The 26115-nt window shown below is 43.4% G+C and overlaps 1 protein-coding gene across 1 annotated transcript in view; it reads left to right on the plus strand.

Moving 5' to 3' along the window:
• The first annotated feature begins 1403 nt into the window (after positions 1 to 1403).
• si:dkeyp-14d3.1 (transmembrane protein 132C) overlaps positions 1404 to 26115 on the plus strand; it is a 122540-nt gene continuing 97828 nt past the window's right edge. Inside the window, exon 1 of the mRNA XM_064937422.1 lies at positions 1404 to 1517. Within this exon, the coding sequence (XP_064793494.1) occupies positions 1435 to 1517 (83 nt within the window). The 5' untranslated portion in view covers positions 1404 to 1434. The remainder of the gene's footprint in view (positions 1518 to 26115) is intronic.

Here is a 26115-nt window from a genome sequence, read left to right on the forward strand (position 1 = left end):
GTAGTGTTTTTTTGTTGCAGCAATTCGACCATGAAGGCCTGATTCACGCAGTCTGCTCTGAACAGTTGATGTTGATGTCTGTTACTTGAACTCTGTGAAGCATTTATTTGGGCTGCAATTTCTGAGGCTGGTAAATCAAATGAACATATCCTCTGCAGTAGAGGTAACTCTGGGTCTTCCTTTCCTGTGGCGGTCTTTATGAGAGCCAGGTTCATCGTAGAGCTTGATGGTTTTTGCGACTGCACTTGAAGAAACTATGAAAGTTCTTGAAATGTTCCGGATTGACTAACCTTCATGTCTTAAAGTCTGATGGACTGTAATTTCTCTTTGCTTATTTGAGCTGTTCTTGTCATAATATGGACTTGGTCTTTTACCAAGTCCATATTGGTCTTTTACCAAATATCTTCTGTATACCACCCCTACCTTGTCACAACACAACTGATTGGCTTAAATGCATTAAGAAGGAAAGAAATTCCACTATTCAACTTTTAACAAGGCACACCTGTTAATTGAAATGCATTCCAGGCGACTACCTCATGAATCTGGTTGAGAGAATGCCAAGAGTGTGCACAGCTGTCATGAAGGGTGGCTAATTTGAAGAATCTCAAATATAAAATATATTTTGATTTAGTTACTACATGATTGCATGTCTTATTTCATTATTTTGATGTCTTTACTATTATTCTACAAATAAAGAGAACTCCAAACTTTTGACTGGTACTGTATATATACATTTTTGAGATGGAAAAACAAAAATTACTAAAACCAGATATAAAATATGTAGAAAAGATAATGGATCTATATATTTTTCTATAATATAATCTTTGACAACTAACAATCACCAAAATAAAACCTACACAGTCTGGGGGAATTTAAAATATATTTAGTATACATTTTGCTATTGTGTTTGAGCAAAATAACACAGGATTAGCCATGATAAAATGCACAGAATTGTACGATATTGGCAAAATGTTCTCATCTCCATGGCAGAATATGTAAAATCACTTGAAATTTGCTTTAAAACTGCAAACATTTAACACATCTCCATGAAAACACCCCCTGCCATGCCCACAACGTAAACCCCTTTTTGATTTAGAAAAAACTCTGTTATAGGAATAGAATAAGATAGATGAGACACATATTGAGAGAAAGGAATTTGAAACCATCTGATCCTGTTTTGTGTATTTCTATAGTGAAGACGTCATGGTCTGTTTGGCCTCAGCTGTTTGAAGCAGGTTCAGATGGATGCATTCAATGATTCAATACCTGAAAGATCTGTTTGATATAGCCACATGTTTAACCAACCCATGCTGCACTGCTATCTATTACTCTCTCGTCCTGAGCCTATGTGTGTGTTGTTTCTACTTCCCTAGGGTCAAATTGAAAGAGGGCATGGCGTTTCTGGGTGCCCGGCCCAGCAACCCCACCCTGTGGATGGTGAGCCAGGATGTGAGGAGCGAGGGGCACAGGGTGGTCACCCTCCATTGCCGCAGGAAAGAGTCCAGCTACGGACAAAGGTCAGTTAGCAATACTGGATCTCCCCACTGTGTCCTATTGGACATCACTTCTATACTGTACGCACAACCATCTACGACCTTCCCACAACCATCTACAACCTTCCCCTGAAGGACCGCTGCCTTATAACTCTTATATATATATATATAAATATATGTTTTTTAATTTATCCTTTACTTTACCAGGTAAGTTGACTGAGAACACGTTCTTATTTGCAGCAACAACCTGGGGAATAGTTACAGGGGAGAGGATGGGGATGAATGAGCCAATTGTAAACTGTAAATATCACAGTGTTGGCTGGAGTGAAGCATAATCTCTCTGGTTGTTCGTCCAGCAAGGAAGAGGTTAACAGCCCATCTCCAGCTCTCTTTTGATTAGCATATTCATTTCCCCAACTGAAATAGCCTTCAAGTTGTTTTGGTCATTTCCTATCTGTATTACGTACTTAAATTAATCTAGTAAATAGGAAACGGATTCCCGGGATGCGAAAAAGGTTGCTGCTTGTGTTAATTAAGTTCTGATCCAGGCCCTTTGTGTGTCCTAATGGTTTTCTTCCATGGATCAGGAAGTTGGGTTAATAAATCTAACTTTCTAGTGACAGGTGTAATTTTACGGATTAGAGAATGATTGGGAGGTTGGAAAGCTCTGCGTATTAAGTCCATCAGCATCATTCCACTGACTACTTACTTTTAAAGAAAATACAAGACTTAAGAGTTTGACTCTGTGAAATTCAATTCAAAGTATGCCCTGAGGCTGTTTGAGTTTAGCCTTTTAAATGTACTTGTGTAATTCTGTTTCATTTTGAAGTGTTCTTTTTTGAAGTGTTGTATAAAACAATTCCTAAAAATGTTATATTAGGGCAGTAACCCTTGGTTACTTTAGTTAGTCCAATGGAGAGAGCTCAAAAGAGGTGAAGAGGGATCGCTATTCCAACCTCGAGGAGTCTAGAGACTTTGAATGTTTAGGCCTGTTGTATAATCATCTTGAGAGTTACCCTACATGGTCCTGAGAAGTACTACAACACTGACTAGCAAGCGTTGTGTACACACATGTCAATCTCATTCCACGGAGGGCTGAGTGTCTGAGGGTTTTTGCTCCTCCCTTGTACTTGATTGATGAATTTAGGTCACTAATTAGTAAAGAACGCCCCTCACCTTGTTGTGTAGGGCTTAATTAAAAGGAAAAAATGAAAACCCACAGCGCAGTGAGAACACTCTCAGCGCTCTGTCTCAGCAACACCACCATGGGCTGAGTGTCTCTCACATGAGTGTGTAGTTAAATCTGTTTTTATTGATTTAAGTGAGGGAGTCAGAGACAATAGCGAGCATATTCTGTCTAATCCCTGGCTATCCTGTCGGGCTGTGTTTGGTGGACTCCTTCTCCCTAATCCCCCAGCTGTCCAAGTCACCCCATAAAGAAGCCCTAAGAAACCCAGCCGTGGCTATAATATACAACTATGATACATTTTTCTGTATTGTCCCTCAACCCCTCCACCCCCCTGCCCACTCCCAGTCTTTTCACTGGAGCCCCTTTGGAGGGATTAGACAAAGCCATCTCATTGTTTGAGCTGTCATCCAATTTCTCAGGCTCACACTGACTGTAGTTTCTTCTCCGTTTCTCCCTCCCCTGTTCTCTCTTTTCCTCCATCCACAAGGAGTGGATGTGAGTACTGCAGGTCCATCTCCAGTTCTTTTACCAGTGGGAATTTGATTACCCATGTTATTACCTGTTTACTAGCATCTTTAACCTTGTGTTTATGATCTATTTTTATGCCCAGCAGCAGCAGGCATGTTGTTGTTGACTCTTTTCTATGGTGTATTAAAGGGAATATTATATGTGAGTTAAAGGAGTCACAAAATCAGGAATGGTGACAATTTCATTTCAATTCAGGTACATTTAGATGGATTGAATATAATGAGTCAATGATTGAATACTACATTTCTCAAATTAAGATCCTATATCTGTACATTAATTTGTTCGAATGAACAGAATCGGACTTCATTCGCCAAGACACAACTGCTAACTCAACATAATAATGTGCCAACTTCTACCACCTTTGGTGGTAAGGGTAGGTAACAACACATCTGCCAAGCTGATCCTCAACACGCGAGCCCCTCAGTCCCCTCCTGTACTCCCTGATCACTCATGACTGCACGGCCAGAGACGACTCCAACACCATCTTTAAGTTTGCCGATGACACAAAAATAGGACTGAGCACGAGGCTCATCGACGGGGCTGTAGTGGAGCAGGTTGAGAGCTTCAAGTCCCTTGGTGTCCACATGACCAACAAACTAACATGGTCTAAGCACACCAAGATAGTCGTGAAGAGGGCACGACAAAACCTATTCCCCTTCAGGAAAAGATTTGGCATGGGTCCTCAGATCCTCAACAGGTTCTACAGCTGCACCATCGAGAGCATCCTGACGGGTTGCATCACTGCCTGGTATGGCAACTGCTCGGCCTCTGACCGCAAGGCACTACAGAGGGTAGTGCGTACGGCCCAGTAAATCACCATGGCCAAGCTTCATACTATGACCTCTATACCATGCCTCTATACCATCCAGTGTCAGAGGAAGGCCCTAAAAATTGTCGAAGACTCCAACCACCCTAGTCATGGACTGTTCTCTCTTCTACCGGAGTGCCAAGTCTAGGTCCAAGAGGCTTCTAAACAGCTTCTACCCCCAAGCCATAAGACTCCTGAACCTCTAATCAAATGGCTACCCAGACTATTTGCATTGTCCCCCCCCCTTCTACGCTGCTGCTACTCTCTCTTATTATCTATGCATAGTCCCTTTAACAACTCTACCTACATGTACATATACAAATTACCTCCACTAACCGGTGCCCCCGCAAATTGACTCTGTACCACCTGCATATAGCCTCGCTATTGTTATTTTACTGCTGCTCTTGAAATATTTGTTACTTTTATTTCTTGCTTTTTAGGGGGTATTTTCTTAAAACTGCATTGTTGGTTAAGGGCTTGTAAGTAAGCATTTCACTCTAAGGTCTAACCCTGTTGTATTCGGCACATGTGACAAATACGATTTAATTTTATTATGAGAAAACACGTAATTTGATAGAGTAGGCTTTTTCAGTTGCAGATTTTTTGTCTAATTCAGTACATGTCACAGAAATACCAGAATAAGCTCCTATAGAAACGCACAGAACCGTTACATGCACCTGATATCAGCTAAAAGAGCACTCTGGGAGATTGGATATTCACCGCCAGTGCCATTAAAGACCAGCAACACATTTAAAACAACAGCAGTCCTGCTTCTTCAGCATGTCATAACCCAGTCTAAGTGGACACTTCCCTTCTCAGTAAAAGTGCCATGTCTGGCCCAAGTTAATGAAGACTGTCTCAGTCCAGATTGATATCCCTTCAGGTGGAACCAGCTTCATTAATCCCCCAGCCTGACTGGCCATTGGGAGAGACCTCATGTAGAGCGGTAACAGGCTCTTTACAGAACTAGCTCAGTCATTATAGCCCATTCCTATCCCTTAGTGAAGAGACACTGTCACCCAGACTGAGATTGACACTTACATGATTGAGTAGAGTGTAGGACTCAAGCAGGTCTTCTTTTACATTTCCCTCGCCCATCACTCGTTGTCTAACACATTATGATTGGATTCCAGATTATGTGCGTTTAAATTGGAGAAATGTGGTGAAAAGGAGAGCACATCTTTAAATGTATATATTCCACATCCATAACCCTTAAAGCCCATTTCTCCCGTGGGTCTCTCAACACTGTATCCCAGAGGGAAGGGACCATCAAGGCCTCTACAATAGCACTGTAACAACAGCAGAGAATGAGCAGCATGCAATATGCTTATTGTAGCATAAATCAAGGCAGACATGAAATGGGTCTATTACATTAAGCCCAGAGTTGGCTGTTAACAGGACTGTCCTAATGATAACACCCTTAATAATGAAGCTGCTCTTTTTTCCCCGTGGCCTTCATTCATGCAGCCTCAGAGGAGGCTCATTGACCTTTACACCAATGTATAATTGAGTCGCCGCTGCTCGATTTATATGCTTCTCTCACAATTGGAATGACATGTGATCAATGCTGTTCTTCTCTGCTGCAGCCAGTCACCTCAGAGCTCTTTACTGCTGGGTTTTTGTCAAGGCAGAGATGGTGTGTTATGCAGGGAATCAGCCCTCCTTGAGAAAGAGCTGATATGGGGTCTACAATGTCTTTCGACACGCTGGTGATTACACGAATCACTGTAGATTACACCGGAGTAGCACAATGCTCTTTCTACTTCGGTTACCTGGCAAAGCCTAGTAAACAATATGGAGATTGAACAACATATCCTGGTGTGTCACAAGGTTTACACAATGTGACACAATGTTTGCAGAAATCAGGAGGTAATAACTACCATTAAACCAGAGAACCAATGAGGATGTGTGTCACCCATCATGGTTACACAAATACATATCAATGAGTGATTCTGATTTCAGCTCCCATGCTCATTATTGATTCAATAGCTTGTGTGTGACACTGAACATTGTTGTTGGAATTCATTTGTGCCTTAAACAGTAAATGTGGGCCAGGCTGCATTGTGAGCCAGAGGACAGATTGACATATTGAAGTGTGCTTGTGATCTCCCTGGCCCATGGGTTCATGTGTTTCAGATTTATAAGGGTTTATGAGTTTATGTGACTGAATATCCTGCTCTTAGAGGTTAATCCCCAAAGGATTTGAATGTGGCTGCTCCACATTGGTGTACAGTGTTGTCTCTAACAACACACAGTGATATCCAAACTCCTCCCTGCCTGCCTGCCACAGTACTGCAGCATAGACCTAGATTCAGCACTCTACAGAGGAGGTTTGGTTTTGTTGCAAATACTGCCGTACAAAACAAAATGACAAAAATAAGCACAGCATGGTCTGCACAAGCCTGCATAGATGTATTACTCATCCATTTTGCCCAGATTTATGACTACATACCCTGCAGGCAGTTCCTCGTGTTGTCTGAAAAGCCAAACACAATTTTCTTTAAATTAGACCTGTGGTGAGATACAATCTTGTTGTTTTAGAATGAGTCTGCTAAAATGAGTACTTTGCTGTGTTAGCTACATGTGGTACTAAGCTTGGAAGACAAAGTGGTCTTCTGCATACACAGTCATCCGTCGATAGTTGACTGTGGAAGGATTTCCTAGAAGGAAATGTACTATTAATGCACCATTATGAGTCATATACTATTACTATTAACATGAACATATTCTAATTGTTACTTTTTACATTTGCTCTGTATTTAGAATATATTGTATGACCGGTTTACCTTTCCTTACCTTGGTACATTTAGAATCCGTTCCCTAAAGGTAAAGATTAAATTGTGATGCAGTCCAGCAAAATCACCTCTTCCGCTTTCCTCAAGACTTCAACATAACGTTGTGCTATGAAAACTTAAAGTTTTATAAATAATCAGGATAGTCAATTCATTACTTTATCAATGTAACAAAAGAACCCTGGCTTCCAGTTTATTCCAATTAATTCCTCTCGCCCTCTCTTTTGAGATTATTGGTTTTTATAAAGCATATTCCAAGAGTATATGACTTTAAGATTGCTTGTCTGGCACTAGGGCTGTCTCATTTCTGTAACCTGTGCAGGAGAGATATTCAAATGACCCTATTAAATGAAGGTGGAGGAGTGGAATGAGGGACATAGTATGGGCTGAGAAAATACAAGAACTGAGATTGTGAAGAAGAGGAGAAAGAGACCTTTTTATCCCGCTGAGTGTTGGGCCACTGGAGCCCTTGTCACACAGAGCTGGGAGCAGCTCTTCTCAGTCAAAAAGCTTACAGAATCTATCAGCTAGAGGGGAATGAAACAGGGAGAAAAGATAAATGGATTGCCAAGTGATAAATGGATTGCCAAGTCCAGGCTCTTTGTGAGAGCGTCTTTTCCATGGTGTGTGCTAACTGAGAGCAGCAGGTTCATGGCCTCCCCCTAGTTGTGTCCCCCTCCTCTCTCATCCCATTCCTGCACCAAGCCAAGGTTAAAAGGTAAAACAGGTGTCTGCTTGATGGAATGCAGTAACAACTAAAACACTAAGCACTCCTTGTCTGTGCTGCTGCCTGACTCCCCTTTAGCAGTCATTTACCAGCGCTGACATGTAATCACCCGCAACGCGCTCCCCAGCTGTGGGTCTCTGGCCACTGGGATATCAGTACGTCCAACCCAGGCCCCGGACCCCGTCATTAGCAGGGCCTCTCACTGGCCTCGGCCCCCCCAGCAACATTCACCACAGCTAGATGAGCTGCCATACTCTGTTCATGTCAACTGCTGCCCCAACAGGAGACGCCAGCGTCATTCAGAGACAAGTCTCCTGTAGCAGGGTGTTGGCCTGAGGAACACTGTGTTGTTTTTGGAGCGCCAGGCTACTTCTGTGACCTGATGTGTTATTGGACAATCAAAGAACTTAGTGTTTCACGGGTGTCATCAATGGGAAATGTATGTCTTTTAATTAAGCAACTCACAAGAATGCAAGTTCTTGATGATAAAAGGTTCACACTTTATTTGGATAATGTGGATTGTCCATTAATAAATGCTCTACAGATGGTCAAACTATCAACAAACTCTCTGTTAATAAGCAACTGCTTGCTACGGTTACGTTAGGGTTAGGTTTAGAATAAGGGTTAAGGTTAGGGTTAGGTTTAGGGCTAGCCTCTTGACCACTACCTCACAAAGCTGGTTGAGAGAATGCCAAGCGTGTGAAAAGCTGTCATCAGAGCAAATGGTGGCTACTTTGAAGAATCTCAAATATAAAATATCTTTTGATTTAACACTTTTTTGGTTACTACATGACTCCATATGTGTTATTTCTTGGTTTTGATGTCTTCAATACTATTCTACAATGTAGAAAATAGTCAAAAACAAAGAAAAACCCTGGAATGAGTAGGTGTGTCCAAACTTTTGTCTGGTACTGTATATCCAATGAATGCCAAGGATCTGGAGATGAAAATGACAAGTTGACTTTGATTGGTCCAACACGCCGAAACACCTCCAGGTGGTACCACCTCGCAACGCTAAATATGGAAGAGATACAACCATGAGCGGCACGGTCTAAACTAGCAATGGTCAAAACAAATGAACGATCTTATTTCATCAACACTGTCAAGTACCAGTGTATGAAGGTTCGAACTATCTAATGATTCATTATATGTGATTTAGAATGATATAGGGGAAAGGAAACTACATTTTGACATTAATTTCATAGTTCGCTCTTGAATTGCCCCGTTTTTTCTACATTCTAGAGTAGTGAGTGTATGACCTATAATATGTCTGAAGGTTAGTAATGATGTTAGGTACAGTGGGAATTTTTGTAGAAGGGCTTTATAAATGAAAACAGCAATGTATCGAACTATGCAACATCAAAGAGAGCCAACCTACTTTCTGGTAAAGAATGCAGCGACGTGTACTAAACCAGTCGCCTGTTAAGAAACGAAGTACGCTGTGGTAGACTGCATCTAACGGTTTTAATGAAGTGCCAGCTGCATTCATATAGATCAGGGCTCTCCAACCCTGTTTCTGAAGGGCTACCCTCTTATCAATCCAACCCCAGTTGTAACTTATTCAGCTAATCAACAAGCTAATTATTAGAATCAAGTGCACTAGATTAGAGTTGGAGCGAAAACCTACAGGATGGTATAGTAGCTCTCCAGGAACATGGTTGGAATGCCCTGAAATAGATGATGTCACCATAGTCTAGGACAGGAAGAAACGTTGATTGAATGATCTATATTCTACTATTTACTGATAGGCGTGACCTATTTCTAAAGTAGAAGCCTATGTTTATCCTCAGATCTAACTCATCATTATGCTTTTTGAAAGACAGCTTAGCATCTATACAGATGCCCAAATATTTGAAAGCAGGAACACAATTAACCATCCAGAGTACATATTCTTAAACATTTGCATGATTTTTATGCACTCTGGATACTTAATTTTACCTGCATTCAATACTAATTTCAAGTCAGTAAAGGTTTTTCTGCAAAACAAAGTAAGCAGACCAACTCAGATAGCGCCTGGTCAACAATGGAGCCAACGGCATAGAGGTGCAGGATACAATTTATAACATACAATCCAATATTGTTAATATATACAGTAAAAAGTGCTGGACCCAGAATAGACCCACACTGTACACCTTTTGTTATGTCCAGAAAACCTGATTTAACACCATTAGTGGATGAACATTGAGATCTGTCAGTCAAGACAATGACGCCGGAGGGATGGCTGCCATTTTACGGGCTCCTAACCAACTGTGCAATGTGTTTTTTCACATTGTTTGTAACTTCTCTACCATCAGTCCTCTTAGCCAACATACAATCACTGGATAATAAACTGGATAAGCTACGTTCGAGACTATCCTACCAATGGGACATTAAAAACTGTAATATCTTATGTTTCACCGAGTAGTGGCTGAACGGCAAGGTTTTCCGTGCATCGGCAGGACAGAAAAGCTATGTCCGGTAAGACGAGGGGTATGTGTCTATTTGTCAATAACAGCTGGTGCGCGATGTCTAATATTAAGGACGTCTTGAGGTATTGCTCACGTGAGGTAGAGTACCTCATGATAAACTGTAGACCACACTATCTACCAAGGGAGTTTCCATCAGCACTCAACGAGCTGTATAAGGCCCTAAGCAAGCAAGAAAATGCTCATCCAGAATTGGCGCTCTTAGTGGCCAGGGACTTTAATGCAGGCAACCCTAAATCTGTTTTACCTCATTTCTACCAACATGTCACATGTGCAACCAGAGGGAAAAAAAACTCTCGACCACCGTTACTCCACAAATAGAGATGCATAAAAAGTTCTCCCTCGCCATCCATTTGCCAAATCTTTCCATAATTCTAAATCAAATCAAATTTTATTTGTCACATACACATGGTTAGCAGATGTTAATGGGAGTGTAGCGAAATGCTTGTGCTTCTAGTTCCGACCATGCAGTAATATCTAACAACTATTCTAATCTAACAATTTCACAACAACTACCTTATACTCACAAGTGCAAAGGAATGAATAAGAATATGTACATAAAAAAATATGAATGAGCGATGGCCTTACGGCATAGGCAAGATGCAGTAGATGGTATAGAGTACAGTATATACATATGAGATGAGTAATGTAGGGTATGTAAACATTATATAAAGTGGTATGGTTTAAAGTGGCTAGTGATACATTTATTACATCCATTTTTCAATATTAAAGTCGCTAGAGAGGAGTCAGTATGTTGGCAGCAGCCACTCAATGTTAGTGATGGCTGTTTAATAGTCTGATGGCCTTGAGAAAAAAGCTGCTTTTCAGTTTCTCGATCCCCGCTTTGATGCACCTGTACTGACCTCACCTTCTGGATGATAGCGGGGTAAACAGGCAGTGGCTCGGGTGGTTGTTGTCCTTGATGATCTTTTGGGCCTTCCTGTGACATCGGGTGGTGTAGGGAGTCCTGGAGGGCAGGTAGTTTAACTGGCATTAATGATACCACTGGTTGACACTTAAATAACTTGCCATAGAATTGTGTGTGCCACAGTATGCTGCAACTTTTAAAGGACAAACCACTGTACATACATATCCCAACCAGAAACAATGGATTTCAGGCAACATCCGCACCCAGCTAAAGGCTAGAGCTGCCGCTTTCAAGGAGCGGGACACTAATTCGGACGCTTATAAGAAATCCTGCTTTGCACTCTGACGAACCATCAAACAGGCAAAGCGTCAATACAGGACTAAGATAGCTCTGAAGCTTGTCGGATGTGGCAGGGCTTGCAAACTATTACGGACTACAAAGGGAAACCCAACCACTGGCTGAAAAGTGACGCAAGCCTACCAGATGGGCTAAATGCCTTTGATGCTCGCTTCGAGGCAAGCAACACTGAAGCATGCATGAGAGCACCAGCTGTTCAGGACGACTGTCTGATCACGCTCTCCGTAGCCGATGTGAGCAAGACATTTAAACAGGTCAACATTCACAAGGCCGCAGGGCCAGATGGATTACCAGGACGTGGTCACTGCTCAATAGAACTCTGTGAAGCTGCTCCGCGGCAGAACGGTGCTAACATCAAACATTAATTGACAAGCTAACTAGTGGCTGCAGGATCATGAGTGAAAACCTTTGTCTTTTTCTAAATGAAATCCGCTGAATACAAAACAAAATAGGGACTAAATATATATTTATTAACAATGCTAACAGACTGAATTTTATTATCCACCCTCGAGTTACCCAAGTTATAGGCTGTTCTCTCTTCTACCGCACAGCAAACGGTACTGGAGAGTCAAGTCTAGATCCAAAAGGCTCCTTAACAGCTTCTACCCCCAAGCCATAAGACTGCTGAACAATTAATCAAACGGCCAACCGGACTGTTTACATTGTTTTTACACTGCCGCTACTTGCTGTTTATTATTTATGTGTAGTCACTTTACCCCTACCTACATGTACAAATTACCTCGACTAACCTGTACACCCGGTACCCCCTGTACATAGCCTCGTTATTGTTATTTGATTGTGTTACTTTTCATTACATTTTTTTACTTTAGTTTATTTAGTACATATTTTCTTAACTCTATTTCATGAACTGCATTGTTGGTTAAGGGCTTGTAAGTAAGCATTTCACGGTAATGTCTACACCTGTTGTATTCTGCGCATGTGACAAATAAAAAGTTATTTGATTTGTTTTGAAGTTATTTTTAAACCAGTTGCACACAGCCTGGTCTAGGCCAATTGAGGAAAGCCTCTGAATTAGCAGTACATGTACAGTATACCCAAGACACAAGACACTATATCCAAGTTTATTACTATAGTGCTGCAAAAATGTATATCATTTAAAATGTCCTTAAATTCATCATCAATACCATTATATGGTCAGTATACCCGGTTTGCCCCTCCTTTCCATGACTTACTCTTTCTCTCATAGCTCTCTGGCAATATAACCAATGTTAAAACAGTGTGGATATGTAAATATTTGCCATTAAGTTCACTTTCTTTAATTAGTTTTCAGATTTCATGACTGACTGCTTCCAATTAGGGATCAATGGCTCATTTCTGCAGATGGACCCCTGGGTGAGTGGAGGTAGTTAAGCAGTTATGAAATGCTTCATAATTTCTCCTCTGCTGAGAAGAGTGCTCAGCTCACACCAGACCGATTATCTGATAGATGGAAAGTTGCACAGGCTCCTGCAAAACTGTATGTGTGCATGCAAATGAGGTTGTTTTTGTATGTGTATGAGTAGGTTTGTATGATGTGTGTGTGCGAGTGTGACATGCATGTGTTTAATTGCTCTGGCTGTAATTTAGCACTCAGCTCATTAACTGGTGTACCACAGAGTGGGCTAAATTCTGCTAAATACTTAAGCATACTCCTGACACTGTGGGAGAGATATTCAGCTGTGATGTGGGTTGTGCTCACAAACATGGACCACTGTAGTGCTATAAAATACTGTAGTGCTGTAAACCACTGCCATTAATGTCCATGGATGGATGATGTATAGGAAGGAGTATACGGATAGGCTATATTACTATTAATGTCTAAAGGTGATGCCATGATAGGTAATCATAGTTGTTGTAGTAATCAGTCTGCTCTTGTTCACCTGTAACATGTACAGGTACAATGTCTCCCAATGACCTCTGTACAGTACATGGAGCCTAGAACACTGAGTACACCTGTATTCTTATTGAACATGTCCTCTCTGTGTGTGTTAACATCCCATCTCAGGGCTCACACTGCAATCGAAAGAGAATCTGAGCTTGTGTGTGAGCGTGCATGTGCGTGCATGTGTGTGTGTTTGTCAGTGTGCATTCATGTGTTTGTTTATCTGCCTGTACTGTATGTGCACGCGTGACTGTGTGTGTGTATAATGCTCTTGTCTGAGAGGGGGGAAAGGGATAAGGGTCTGCGGGCAGGGCGGGGCTGGTGATTCTCTGTCCTCTGAACCCTGACTGACTGCAGTGAGCCTGTGGGGTGTGAGGCACCAGAGCCAGCATGGGACTGGAGTCTCTCCTCAGCCTCAGCAGTACAGCAGCCCCTCACTGCCATATCCATTATCCATAACCCAAAGGGTGTGTGTGTGTGTGTGTGTGTGTGTGTGTGTGTGTGTGTGTGTGTGTGTGTGTGTGTGTGTGTGTGTGTGTGTGTGTGTGTGTGTGTGTGTGTGTGTGTGTGTGTGTGTGTGTGTGTGTGTGTGTGTGTGTGTGTGTGTGTGTGTGTGTGTGTGTCACTGAGTAAAATGGCCAGCTTCCGAGTGTGTACATGTACGTCAGATTATCTTTAATGATCAAAAGTAGAAGCTCAATAGTGAAAAGTCATAATACAAACAGAGCTTGACCAGTCTTGATTTGTCAGCTCTGGAAGGACATGGATTCTAACACATGCTAATAGCCTCTAACACCTTGTCTATTGTCCCCCCCTCTTCCACCAACACCAGTTCAGCATGTAATATACTCCAAATATTTATTCAGTAGACCTATAATCTAATTAATAATAATAAAAAAATAAGAACGTTAGACTATAAAGTTAATGAAGTCTACATTTATACAATCATCAATGAAAGATCCAATATCAAATCAAATTTAAATTCAAATTTTATTTGAAGTGAATTTAAAATAGCAACACACTTAAAACAATAAAATGAAAACATAAACACTGCAATAAAATAGATCAAAGAACATAAAACACAAAAGGCCTCATTGATTAAAGGCCGAGCTAAAAAGGCTGCTTGACCAAGATGGTGGATAAATTAAGATGTCTTTCTCAGGCAAATTACTATTACATTTTTTCCTAACAATTCTGTTCTACTTAAAGGAAAAGACACCCAAAACCACTCATTCCTTTAATTTACAGTGTTAAGTAACAGTCATATATTATGTGAGAATTTCTTTTTGTAAACAAATGTTTCATGTTGGCATTATAATAAGATTGGTAGCAACATGGAAAATCGTTGTGGAATTCTGTTGCAGCTCAAGTCAACTACAAAATCCACAATGCAATGCTTTCTTTATGGGCTGGCTGGCTGGTTAGCTAGCTATTATTGTGTGTAGCTATGTTTGCCAGCTAGCTAGGTAGATACACACAATAATACCAAAAACAATATTAGCATGTAATGTAGCTAGTTAGCTGTAATATATCCGAAATAAACTGTATTATCAATTTAGGAGTCTACAATCTAACCATTTTCAACCTGCAGATCGATGTGCCTGACATTTGCAATGGCAGATATACTCTGGAGGAGATGGGAAACGTTTCCCATGCTACGTTAATGGGCCCTTGTGGTGCATTCTAGGCGATTCTGGGACAAGGAGTGCTCTCTTTCAAGGAGTGAATGGAAGACTATTGGGCACAGATTTTTGGGCACAGATTTCGTCAACAAGAGGTACAACATTACAAATCTTTTCCGATATGTGAACTTGCCATCTGTAGCAGTGTATATCTTTGGAATAGTGACATTACGTACTTTCGAGGAAATTAGGCATGTTTCTCGACATATACACTGACTTTGAGAAGGGATTTCCTGACGATTAGCTTAGCAACCATGTGACGCAGCATGACAACGTGAACGCGGTTGGTTGACATTCTGCTGGTGGGGGGGGGGGGGTTACACGCTCCTGTATTCATAGGATTCCTTTCTCCTTTCTACAATATCTCTGGCAATGGCATCATGCAATGCAATGTCATACTGGACGGATTTCTTCCTGCTTGAATGCCAATACCTCAGTTGCACTTCATGACATGAAATGTCTCAGGGAATCGGTAGAACATCACTCAGAGATGCACGTAAACAATATAGCATTCAAAATGGGTGAACCTTTCCTTTAAGGGAGGACCCCGATTCATTTTTAATAACCTCCCCACCCTGGCGCTTCCCTGAGTTTTTGAGGATCTGAGTCAGCAGACTGGAAAAGGACCAAGAGTGCTTATGGGGACACAAGGCTCAGTCAGAACAAAACTGGAGCAATAGTCACACCTACGCAGCCCTACCAGAACATCTGATTGTCTGTGGTCTATTGCACAATCACCTGCAAAGTGCCTCTGTGTCTACATCACTTAGGAATGAACATGGTCCACACACACCCACTCAGTTGTGAAGAGGGCACGGCAGCACCTCTTCCCCCTCAGGAGGCTTAAAGGAGGCGTAAAAGATTTTAGCATGGGCTCTCAGATCCTCAAAATTCTACACCTGCACCATTGAGAGCATCTTGACTGGCTGCATCACCACTTGCAACTGCAAGGCACACGACTGCAAGGCGCTATAGAGGGTGGTGAGTACGGCACAGTACATCACTGGGGCTGAGCTCCCTGCCATCCAAGCCACAACTCTCTTGCACTGACTCTATACACATACTGTACACACACACACACACACACACACACACACACACACACACACACACACACACACACACACACACACACTACATATGCCCATACTCGCATAAAAAGTTCACTCATGCATACTGACACCACTCACTCACTCACACACACACACACTTTCACTCACCACTGTCTATTATCTATCCTGTTAACCTCTACTATACTCTATGTACATTTCTACCTCAATTATGTCACACCCCTGCACATTGACAAGCTACTGGTACTCCCTATACATAGCCATGTTATTTTTACTTGTTTATTGTTATTCGTTATTCAATGTGTATTTGTTCCTCATATCACTATTTCTATAATCAAATATATTTATATTTAACTCTGTTGGAAAAGGACACGTAAGCAAGCATTGTTACTCTACACTGGTTTACGAAGCATGTGACAAATACAATAAAATGTTACTTGATCAGAGACTATTCACAAACTGTCCCGCCCTGGCCATAGAGAGGCTTTTATTCTCTATTTTGGTTAGGCCAGAGTGTGACTCGGGTGGGCATTCTAGGTTCTTTATATCTTTGTTTTCTATTTCTTTGTTTTTGGCCGAGTGTGGTTCCCAATCAGAGGCAGCTGTCTATCGTTGTCTCTGATTGGGAATCATACTTAGGCAGCCTTTTTCCCACCTCTGTTTTGTGGGTAGTTCGTTTCTGTTTACTGTCTACACCTGACAGAACTGTTTCACTCTGCTATTTTGTTTGAGTGTTTTCTGAGAAAATAAAATATCATGAACACTTGTCATGCTGCGCTTTGGTCCGATCCTCATTCCGATGAGAGCTGTGACACAAACTCTTTACACCGACAGTTGAAGTCAGAAGTTTACATACACCTTAGCCAAATACATTTCAACTCTGTTTTTCACCATTCCTGACATTTAATCCTAGTAAAGATTCCCTGTCTTAGGTCAGTTAGGATCACCATTTTATTTTATGAATGTGAAATGTCAGAATGATAGTAGAGATGATTTATTTCAGCTTTTATTTCTCTCATCACATTCCCAGTGGGTCAGAAGTTTACATACACTCAATTAGTATTTAGTAGCATTATCTTTAAATAGTTTAACATGGGTCAAATGTTTTAGGTAGCCTTCTACAAGCTTCCCACAATAAATTGGGTAAATTTGGAGTCATGTTTGTAGGCCTCCTTGCTTGCACACACTTTTTCAGTTCTGCCCACAAATGTTCTATAGGATTGTGATGGCCATTCCAATACCTTGACTTTGTTGTCCTTAAGCCATTTTGCCACAACTTTGGAAGTATGCTTGGGGTCATTGTCCATTTGGAAGACACATTTGTAACCAAGCTTTAACTTCCTGACTGATGTCTTGAGATGTTGCTTCAATATAGCCACATAGTTTTCCTTCCTCGTGATGCCATCTATTTTGTGAAGTGCACCAGTCCCTCCTGCAGCAATGCACCCCCTCAACATGATGCTGCCACCCCCGTGTTTCACAGTTGGGATGGTGTTCTTCGGCTTGCAAGCCGCCCCCTTTTTTCTCCACACAAAACAATGGTCATTATGGCCAAACGGTTCTATTGTTTCATCAGACCAGAGGACATTTCTCCAAAAGTACGATCTTTGTCCCAATGTGCAGTTGCAAACCGTAGTCTGGCTTTTTTTATGGCGGTTTTTGAGCAGTGGCTTCTTCCTTGCTAATTTTACTGTGGATATAGATACTTTTGTACCTGTTTCCTCCAGCATCTTTACAAGGTCCTTTGCTGTTGTTTGGGATTGATTTGCTCTTTTTGCACCAAACATCTCTAGAAGACAGAACTCGTCTCCTTCCTGAGCGGTGTGACGGCTGCGTGGTCCCATGGTGTTTATACTTGAGTACTATTGTTTGTACAGATGAACGTGGTATCTTCAGGCATTTGGAAATTGCTCCCAGGGATGAACCAGACTTTTGGAGGTCTTGGCTGATTTCTTTTGATTTTCCCATGATGTCAAGCAAAGAGGCACTGAGTTTGAAGGTAGGCCTTGAAATGCATCCACAGGTACACCTCCAATTGACTCAAATGATGTCAATTAGCCTATCAGAAGCTTCTAATGCCATGACATTTTGTGGAATTTTCCAAGCTGTTTCAAGGCACAGTCTACTTAGTGTATGTAAACTTCTGACCCACTGGAATTGTGATACAGTGAAATAATCTGTCTATAAAAAATTGTTGGAAAAATGACTTGTGTCATGCACAAAGTAGATGTCCTAACCGACTTGCCAAAACTGTAGTTTGAAATTTGTGGAGTGGTTGAAAAATGAGTTTTAATGACTCCAACCTAAGTGTATGTAAACTTCCGACTTCAACTGTAATTCTAAAAATGACTCGCACTCACTCACCCACCGTTACACACACACACACACACACACACACAGAACATTACCCTTGTTACGCCCTGGTCTAAGTATTTTGTGTTTTCTTCATTTATTTGGTCAGGCCAGGGTGTGGCATGGGTTTTTGTATGTGGTGTGTTTTTGTATTGGGGTTTTTTCACATGTATTGGGATGATAGCTTAGTGGGGTGTTCTAGTTGTATCTATGGCTGTCTGAAGTGGTGCTCAATCAGAGGCAGGTGTTTATCGTTGTCTCTGATTGGGAACCATATTTAGGCAGCCATATTCTTTGAGTGTTTGGTGGGTGATTGTCCTTAGTGTCCTTCTGTCCTTATTCTGTGTTAGTTTACACCAGTATAGGCTGTTTCGGTTTTCGTTACGTTTGTTGTTTTTGTAATTGATTCGTGTTTACTTTTTTATTAACCTCTTACATCTATGGGGGCGCTATTTCATTTTTGGATGAAAAACGTTCCCGTTTTAAACAAGATATTTTGTCACAAAAAGATGCTCGACTATGCATATAATTGATAGCATTCGAAAGAAAACACTCTGACGTGTCCAGAAATACCAAGATATTCTCTGTGCGTGCCCTAGAACGTGAGCTTCAGGCAAAACCAAGATGAGATGGCATCCAGGAAATGACAAGGATTTTTGAGGCTCTGTTTTCCATTGTCTCCTTATATGGCTGTGAATGCGAGAGGAATGAGCCTGCCCTTTCTGTCGTTTCCCCAAGGTGTCTGCAGCATTGTGACGTATTTGTAGGCAGATCATTGGAAGATTGACCATAAGAGACCACATTTACCAGGTGTCCGCCCGGTGTCCTGCGCCGAAATTGGTGCGCAAAAGTCACCTGCCAGTATTTTTCCATGCGATACAGAGAGGAAAGCAAGCTTCCACGAACTGCATATCAATGAAGAGATATGTGAAAAAACACCTTGAGGATTGATTCCAAACAACGTTTGCCATGTTTCGGTCGATATTATGTAGTTAATCCGGAAAAAGTTTTACGTTGTAGGTGACTGAATTTTCGGTTCGTTTCGGTAGCCAGACGCAATGTAGAAAACGGAACGATTTCTCCTACACACAGACGCTTTCAGGAAAAACTGCGCATTTGGTATGTAACTGAGAGTCTCCTCATTGAAAACATCAGAAGCTCTTCAAAGGTAAATGATTTTATTTATTTGGTTATCTGGTTTTTGTGAAAATGCTGCGTGCTAAATGCTACTCAAAATGCTATGCTAGCTTTGCATACTCTTACACAAATTAGTCAATTTCTATGGTTCAAAAGCATATTTTGAAAATCTGAGATGATAGTGTTGTTAAGAAAAGGCTAAGCTTGAGAGCAGACGCATTATTTTCATTTTATTTGCGATTTTCAGAAATCGTTAACGTTGCGTTATGCTAATGAGCCTGAGGCTTTAGTCACAAACCCGGATCCGGGATGGGGAGTTTCAAGAAGTTAAACATGGATCGCAATCTACACGCCGCATTTTGGTCCGACTCTCCTTCGCACATAGAAAGCCGTAACAGAATCACCCACCACAACAGGACCAAGCGGCGTGTCAACAGGCAGGAGCAGCAGGAGAAGCAACAGAGGCAGAAGCGGCAGCAGGAGCAACAAAGTTTGGAGTATACGACTTGGGAGGAAATAGACAGGTGGGCGGTCGACCCAGGGAGAGTGCCGGAGCCCGCCTGGGATTCGCTGGAGCAGTGCGAAAAGGGTTATAGTAGAATGGAGTTGGAGAGACAAGCACGGCGGCATGGAAGGAAGCCCGAGAGTCAGCCCCCAAAAATTATTGGGGGGCTCAGGGAGAGTATGGCAGAGTCAGGAGTCAGACCTGAGCCAACTCCCCCTGTTTATCGTGAGGAGCCAAGGAGGAGACCAGAACCAGAGCCGGTGTTGGAGGTGAGCGAAGCAGAGACTGTGAAGGAGTTAATGGGGAAATTGGAGGAGAGAGAAATGAGGGAGATGCTGTGTTGGTGCTTTAAGCATGGAATTCGCCCGACGGAGCGTGTCGGGGATTTGATGGCACCTGGGTCAGCGCTCCATACTCGTCCTGAGGTGCGTGTTAGTCAGCTGGTGAAGATGGTGCCAGCCTCATGCACCAGGCCTCCTGTGCATCTCCCTAGCCTTGCACGTCCTTTGCCAGCCCTGCTCTCAAGATCTCCAGTATGCCTTCCCGGTCTAGCCCATCCTGTGCCACCTCCACACACCAGCCCTCCGGTGGCAGCTCCCCGCACCAGGCTTCCTGTGCTTGTCCTCGGCCCAGTACCACCAGTGCCAGCACCACGCCTTCAGTGCGCTTCGCCTGTTCAGCGCTGTCAGAGCCTTCCTCCTCTCCTGCGCTGCCAGAGTCTCCCTCCTGTCCAGCGCTGCCAGAGTCTTCCTCCTCTCCTGCGCTGCCGGAGTCTCCCGCCTGTTTAGCGCTGCCAAAGCCTTCCACCTCTACTGCGCTGCTGGAGTCTCCCGCCTGTCCAGCGCTGCCAGAGCCTTCCTCCTCTCCTGCGCTGCCGGAGTCTCCCACCTGTTTAGCGCTGCCAGAGCCTTCCTCCTCTACAACGCTGCTGGAGTCTCCTGCCTGTTCAGTGCAGCCAGAGCTGTCAGTCTGCATGGAGCAGCCAGAGCAGCCAGTCTGCATGGAGCAGCCAGAGCTGCCAGTCTGCATGGAGCAGCCAGAGCTGCCGGTCAGCATGGAGCAGCCAGAGCTGCCAGTATGCATGGAGCAGCTAGAGCTGCCAGTCTGCAAGGAGCTGCCAGTCTGCAAGGAGCTGCCAGTCTGCAAGGAGCTGCCAGTCTGCAAGAAGCCGCCAGAGCTGCCTGTCTGCAAGAAGCCGCCAGAGCCGCCAGTCTGCATGGAGCAGCCAGAGCCGTCAGTCAGTATGGAGCAGCCAGAGCCATCAGTCAGCATGGAGCAGCCAGAGCCGCCAGTCAGCATGGAGCAGCCAGAGCTGCCAGTCAGCCAGACTCTTCCAGATCCGCCAGTCTGCCAGGATCCGCCAGTCAGCCAGACTCTTCCAGATCCGCCAGGCTGCCAGGATCCGCCAGTCAGCCAGACTTTTCCAAATCCGCCAGTCAGCCAGGATCCGCCAGTCAGCCAGACTCTTCCAGATCTGCCAGTCAGCTAGACTCTTCCAGATCTGCCAGTCAGCCAGGATCCGCCAGTCAGCCAGACTCTTCCAGATCTGCCAGTCAGCCAGACTCTTCCAGATCCGCCAGTCAGCCAGACTCTTCCAGATCCGCCAGTCAGCTAGACTCTTCCAGATCCGCCAGTCAGCCAGACTCTTCCAGATCCGCCAGTCAGCCAGGATCTGCCAGAACTGCCAGCCAGCCAGGATCTGCCAGATCCAACTACCTGCCTGAGCTTCCTCTCAGTGCTGAGCTTCCTCTCGGTCCCGAGCTTCCTCTCGGTCCCGAGCTTCCTCTCGGTCCCGAGCTTCCTCTCGGTCCCGAGCTTCCTCTCGGTCCCGAGCTTCCCCTCGGTCCCGAGCTGCCCCTCGGTCCCGAGCTGCCCCTCGGTCCCGAGCTGCCCCTCGGTCCCGAGCTGCCCCTCGGTCCCGAGCTGCCCCTCGGTCCCGAGCTTCCCCTCGGTCCCGAGCTGCCCCTCGGTCCTGAGCTGCCCCTCAGTCCAGTGGGGTCCTGGGTGAGGACTAGTAGGCCAAGGTCGACGGCGAGGGTCGCCTATCTAAGGACGAGAGGAAAATGGACAAAGACGATGATAGAGTGGGGTCCACGTCCCGCGCCGGAGCCGCCACCGTGGACAGACGCCCACCCGGACCCTCCCCTATGGGTTTTGGTGTGCGGCCGGGAGTACGCACCTTGGGGGGGTTCTGTTACGCCCTGCTCTAAGTATTTTGTGTTTTCTTCATTTATTTGGTCAGGCCAGGGTGTGGCATGGGTTTTTGTATGTGGTGTGTTTTTGTATTGGGGTTTTTTCACATGTATTGGGATGAAAGCTTAGTGGGGTGTTTCCTCTAGGTGTATCTATGGCTGTCTGAAGTGGTTCTCAATCAGAGGCAGGTGTTTATCGTTGTCTCTGATTGGGAACCATATTTAGACAGCCATATTCTTTGAGTGTTTGGTGGGTGATTGTCCTTAGTGTCCTTCTGTCCTTTTGTCCTTATTCTGTGTTAGTTTACACCAGTATAGGCTGTTTCGGTTTTCCTTACGTTTGTTGTTTTTGTTATTGATTCGTGTTTACTTTTGTTTATTAAACATGGATCGCAATCTACACGGCGCATTTTGGTCCGACTCTCCTTCGCACATAGAAAGCCGTAACAACCCTATTCTTTTTACTACCCTTCATACATTTATTTTTAGAAATGTCTCTATTGTATAATTTTTTTCAAATGTGTTGTACACTTATTTTTATATACAGAACCAGTGAAAAGTTTGGACACACCTACTCATTCCAGGGTTTATGTTTATTTTTTACTATTTTCTACATTGTAGAGTAATAGTGAAGACATCAAAACTATCAAATCATGTACAGTAGTAACCAAAAAAGTGTCAAACAAATCAAAATATATTTTATATTTGAGATTCTTCAAAGTAGTTACACTTTGCCTGATGACAGCTTTGCACACTCTTGGCATTCTCTTTTTTCTTTACTTGGCTTATCTTGTACACGTTTAGATTTTTTTAATTGTCATTAGATCTATTTTATCATTTAAACTTTTGAACACTTTTTTTTAATCGAATAAAAGCATGGCCTTTCCTTGCTTTGGTGACAGAATTAGCACCCATGCGGGGAGGGGGGGGGATCTCTAGTCTCCACCAAGTGTTGTTAACACGCTATGCTTTCCCTTATCCAACTGGCGGTGGAGAAACAAGCTTTTGAGTATTCAGAGATAAAACACCTACGTTTTTTCACGACTGCCATGGAAGTGGCCAGAGTCTTCAAAGGTCTGAAACTAGCGTATTTGGTGCAGTGTGTGCATTCACATCATTGTGTGAATCACTGTTATTGTCTGCCTTAACAAGAACTGTACAGGTAAGGGAGGCAGGTAGCCTAGCATTTAAACCGTCGGGCCAGGAACTGAAAGGTAGTTGGTTTGAATTGTAGCTCCCTTCAGTAACCACGAGCACAACCGTTCCGTGATTTTAACTGGCGGCTTTATTCTGTAGTTTTAGTCAGAATTATCACCTTCCTTGAGAACTATAAGGTAAATGAAAAATACAGTTAAGCACACTCTTACAACCTTATGTTACGAGTGACTTTTTAGCTTGGTATAACTCTGAAGTGCTTACATACATAACAGTTTAACCGGCGTTATAACGGGTTCAGATTAAATACATGAATAAAGGAAAAAATACCTCATTGGCTGCTTATTACAGAAGGGAGGAAATCAAACTTCACACTTATTATTCCCTGGCATGAATTCACACTTCATCCTAACATACACTCTTCAACCTTTATGAACTACACCCAATGACATGAAAACTTAGCTAACGCAGTGCAGGATTGCCTTCCCTCCAAAAGTGTGTTGCTACAATAAGGATCCCCGTTGCAACAGTATTAGCTACGTAGTTCCGCTTGTATTATCATTTCCCCCGCACAGGGGACACATAAACAATTCAAACAAAAGACAACGACATAACCTGTAAGTCTAACTGTCAGTTACACTCCCACCAATCACCGGTGATTTCTGTGAAAGGGGTCTGCAGGTTTCTTGATCAGCTTCCAGGAGGGTGACTGTCTTACTGGTTGTGGTTGTGTGGTGCAGTATCATCTTGCAAGATGACAATGTCATTAATCCTTGCATTTCTTCTGTCTTTACTCCATTTCTGTCTGTGTTGGAGGTTTAGGAGGTACTCTTCCTTCCAACTTGTCCAGAATTTATTGGCTAAGAATTGTACTCTGCGCCATCTCTTGCGGAGATAAAGATCTTCCTTGATGAACTGTCCATGTGGCGGTAAGATAACTGTGGACTTCATTGTTAAAATGTGATTTGGCGTGAGAGGTTCTGGACCTAATGGATCATTCAGATATTCCGTAGTTAGGTGCCTACTATTTAAAATTGCCATGACTTCATAGAGAAAGGTACGCAGAGAAGCGGTGTCGAGTCTTCCGTCTGACTGATCAAGAGTGGATGTTAAGACACTTCGTATCGTGCGGATTTTCCTTTCCCAAACACCACCCATGTGACTTGAAGATGGGGTGTTCATGATAAACTCGCATCCAAGTTCCTTCAGTTGTGTTTGATCCATTTCTTTCAGGGCGTCCACAAACTTGCGTCTTGCGCCAATGAAGTTGCTGCCTTGATCACATCTGATTTGACGAACATTACCATGTATGGCAATGAATGAACGCAGGGAATTGATAAAAGCGTCGGTGTTTAAGTCATCAAGCATTCCAATGTGAACTGCTCGGGAGCCCATGCAAGTGAGTAGGAGCCCATAACGCTTTAACTCTCTTCTTCCGTCCTTGGCATAGAAAGGTCCAAAGCAGTCCATCCCGTAGTATGTGAATGGAGGCGCGGTCTCCATGCGTTCCTTCGGAAGATCTGCCATCCTTTGCCCTTCTGTACATCTTCTAAATTTCCTGCATTTCACACATTTGTAGATGTGAGCGGAAACTGCATTGCTGCATCCTAGGATCCATATACCGTTGGATCGCAGCTCATTGATCGTCATTCCACGTCCTTGGTGTCGTACTCTTTCATGATAGTGCTTGACGAGCAGCACTGACAAGTGGCTATCTCTTGGCAGGATTGCAGGATGCTTTACATGGGAGTGAAGAGTTGCATGAGCCATGCGACCTCCCACCCTGAGGATACCTTGCTCATCCAGAAATGGACTCAATTTATGCAAGTTGCTTGCTTTATCTTTGGTCTTGATGTCTTTCTGGTGCCTAAGGTTGTGTATCTCAGGATAGATGGGAGAAGGCTGCTTCTTGAACCATCTTTATAATGGTGAGCTCTGCCTCTCTCCTTTCTTCTATAATTGTAGCTTCACTGGACCTCAATTTTAAACCAATGGCTTCCTTGACACGTCGTTTGAGCCTGGCAATAGCTTTTACCACTCTTGCCCAGTCTGAGAACTTATGAAGGTGATCTAGTAATGATCTTTCTTCATTTGCTTGGATATCATGGACCAGGGATTTCTGCAGCTCTGGATCATTGTCTGAGAACTTCCCCCTTGACTTGTCCTTTGGAAAGTTCTTCATGCCAGAGAAAGTCTGGACCTGTGAACCAGTTGGAAGACATGAGCTTTTCTGATGTGAGACCTCTGGAAGCATAATCCGCAGGATTCTCTTCAAAGGTCACATATCTCCATTGTTCGGGATCTGTGCTTTGCTTAATGCGTTGAATACGGTTAGCTACAAAGACGTGGAATCTTCTGGCTTCATTGTTGATGTAGCCAAGAACTACCTTCGAGTCTGTCCAGAAGTATTCCTGTAGACCTTGTAACTCTAGCTCCTTTTTGAGCATGTCACTTGTTCGAACAGCTACCACCGCTGCTGAAAGTTCCAGTCGTGGTATGGTTGTATCCTTGGAAAGGGCGACTCTCGACTTCCCCATAACTAGGGATCAATGAACTTCTCCTGCTCTGCTGATTGTACTGAGGTATGAGCACTCTCCATAACCTTAGGTACTAGCGTCGGAGAAGTGATGTAGCTCATAACTCTGCACCTCCTTGAAACTTGATGTCAAGTAGCTTCGTTGGATCCTTACTTCAGACAAGTTTTGTAGACCTTGGAGCCAAAATTCCCACTGGGAACGTAGGTCATCTGGAAGGGGGTCATCCCAGTCGATTTTGTCACGACACATCCGCTGCAAGATCTGCTTCCCTGCCAGGACAAAGGGTGCCACAAGCCCAAGCGGTTCATATACAGAGGCTACTGTAGACAACACTCCTCGTCTTGTGAGTGGGCGTTCCTTGACAACTACTCTAAAC

The sequence above is a fragment of the Oncorhynchus masou genome, chromosome 25 (assembly GCF_036934945.1).
Source record: "Oncorhynchus masou masou isolate Uvic2021 chromosome 25, UVic_Omas_1.1, whole genome shotgun sequence".
NCBI lineage: Eukaryota > Metazoa > Chordata > Actinopteri > Salmoniformes > Salmonidae > Oncorhynchus > Oncorhynchus masou.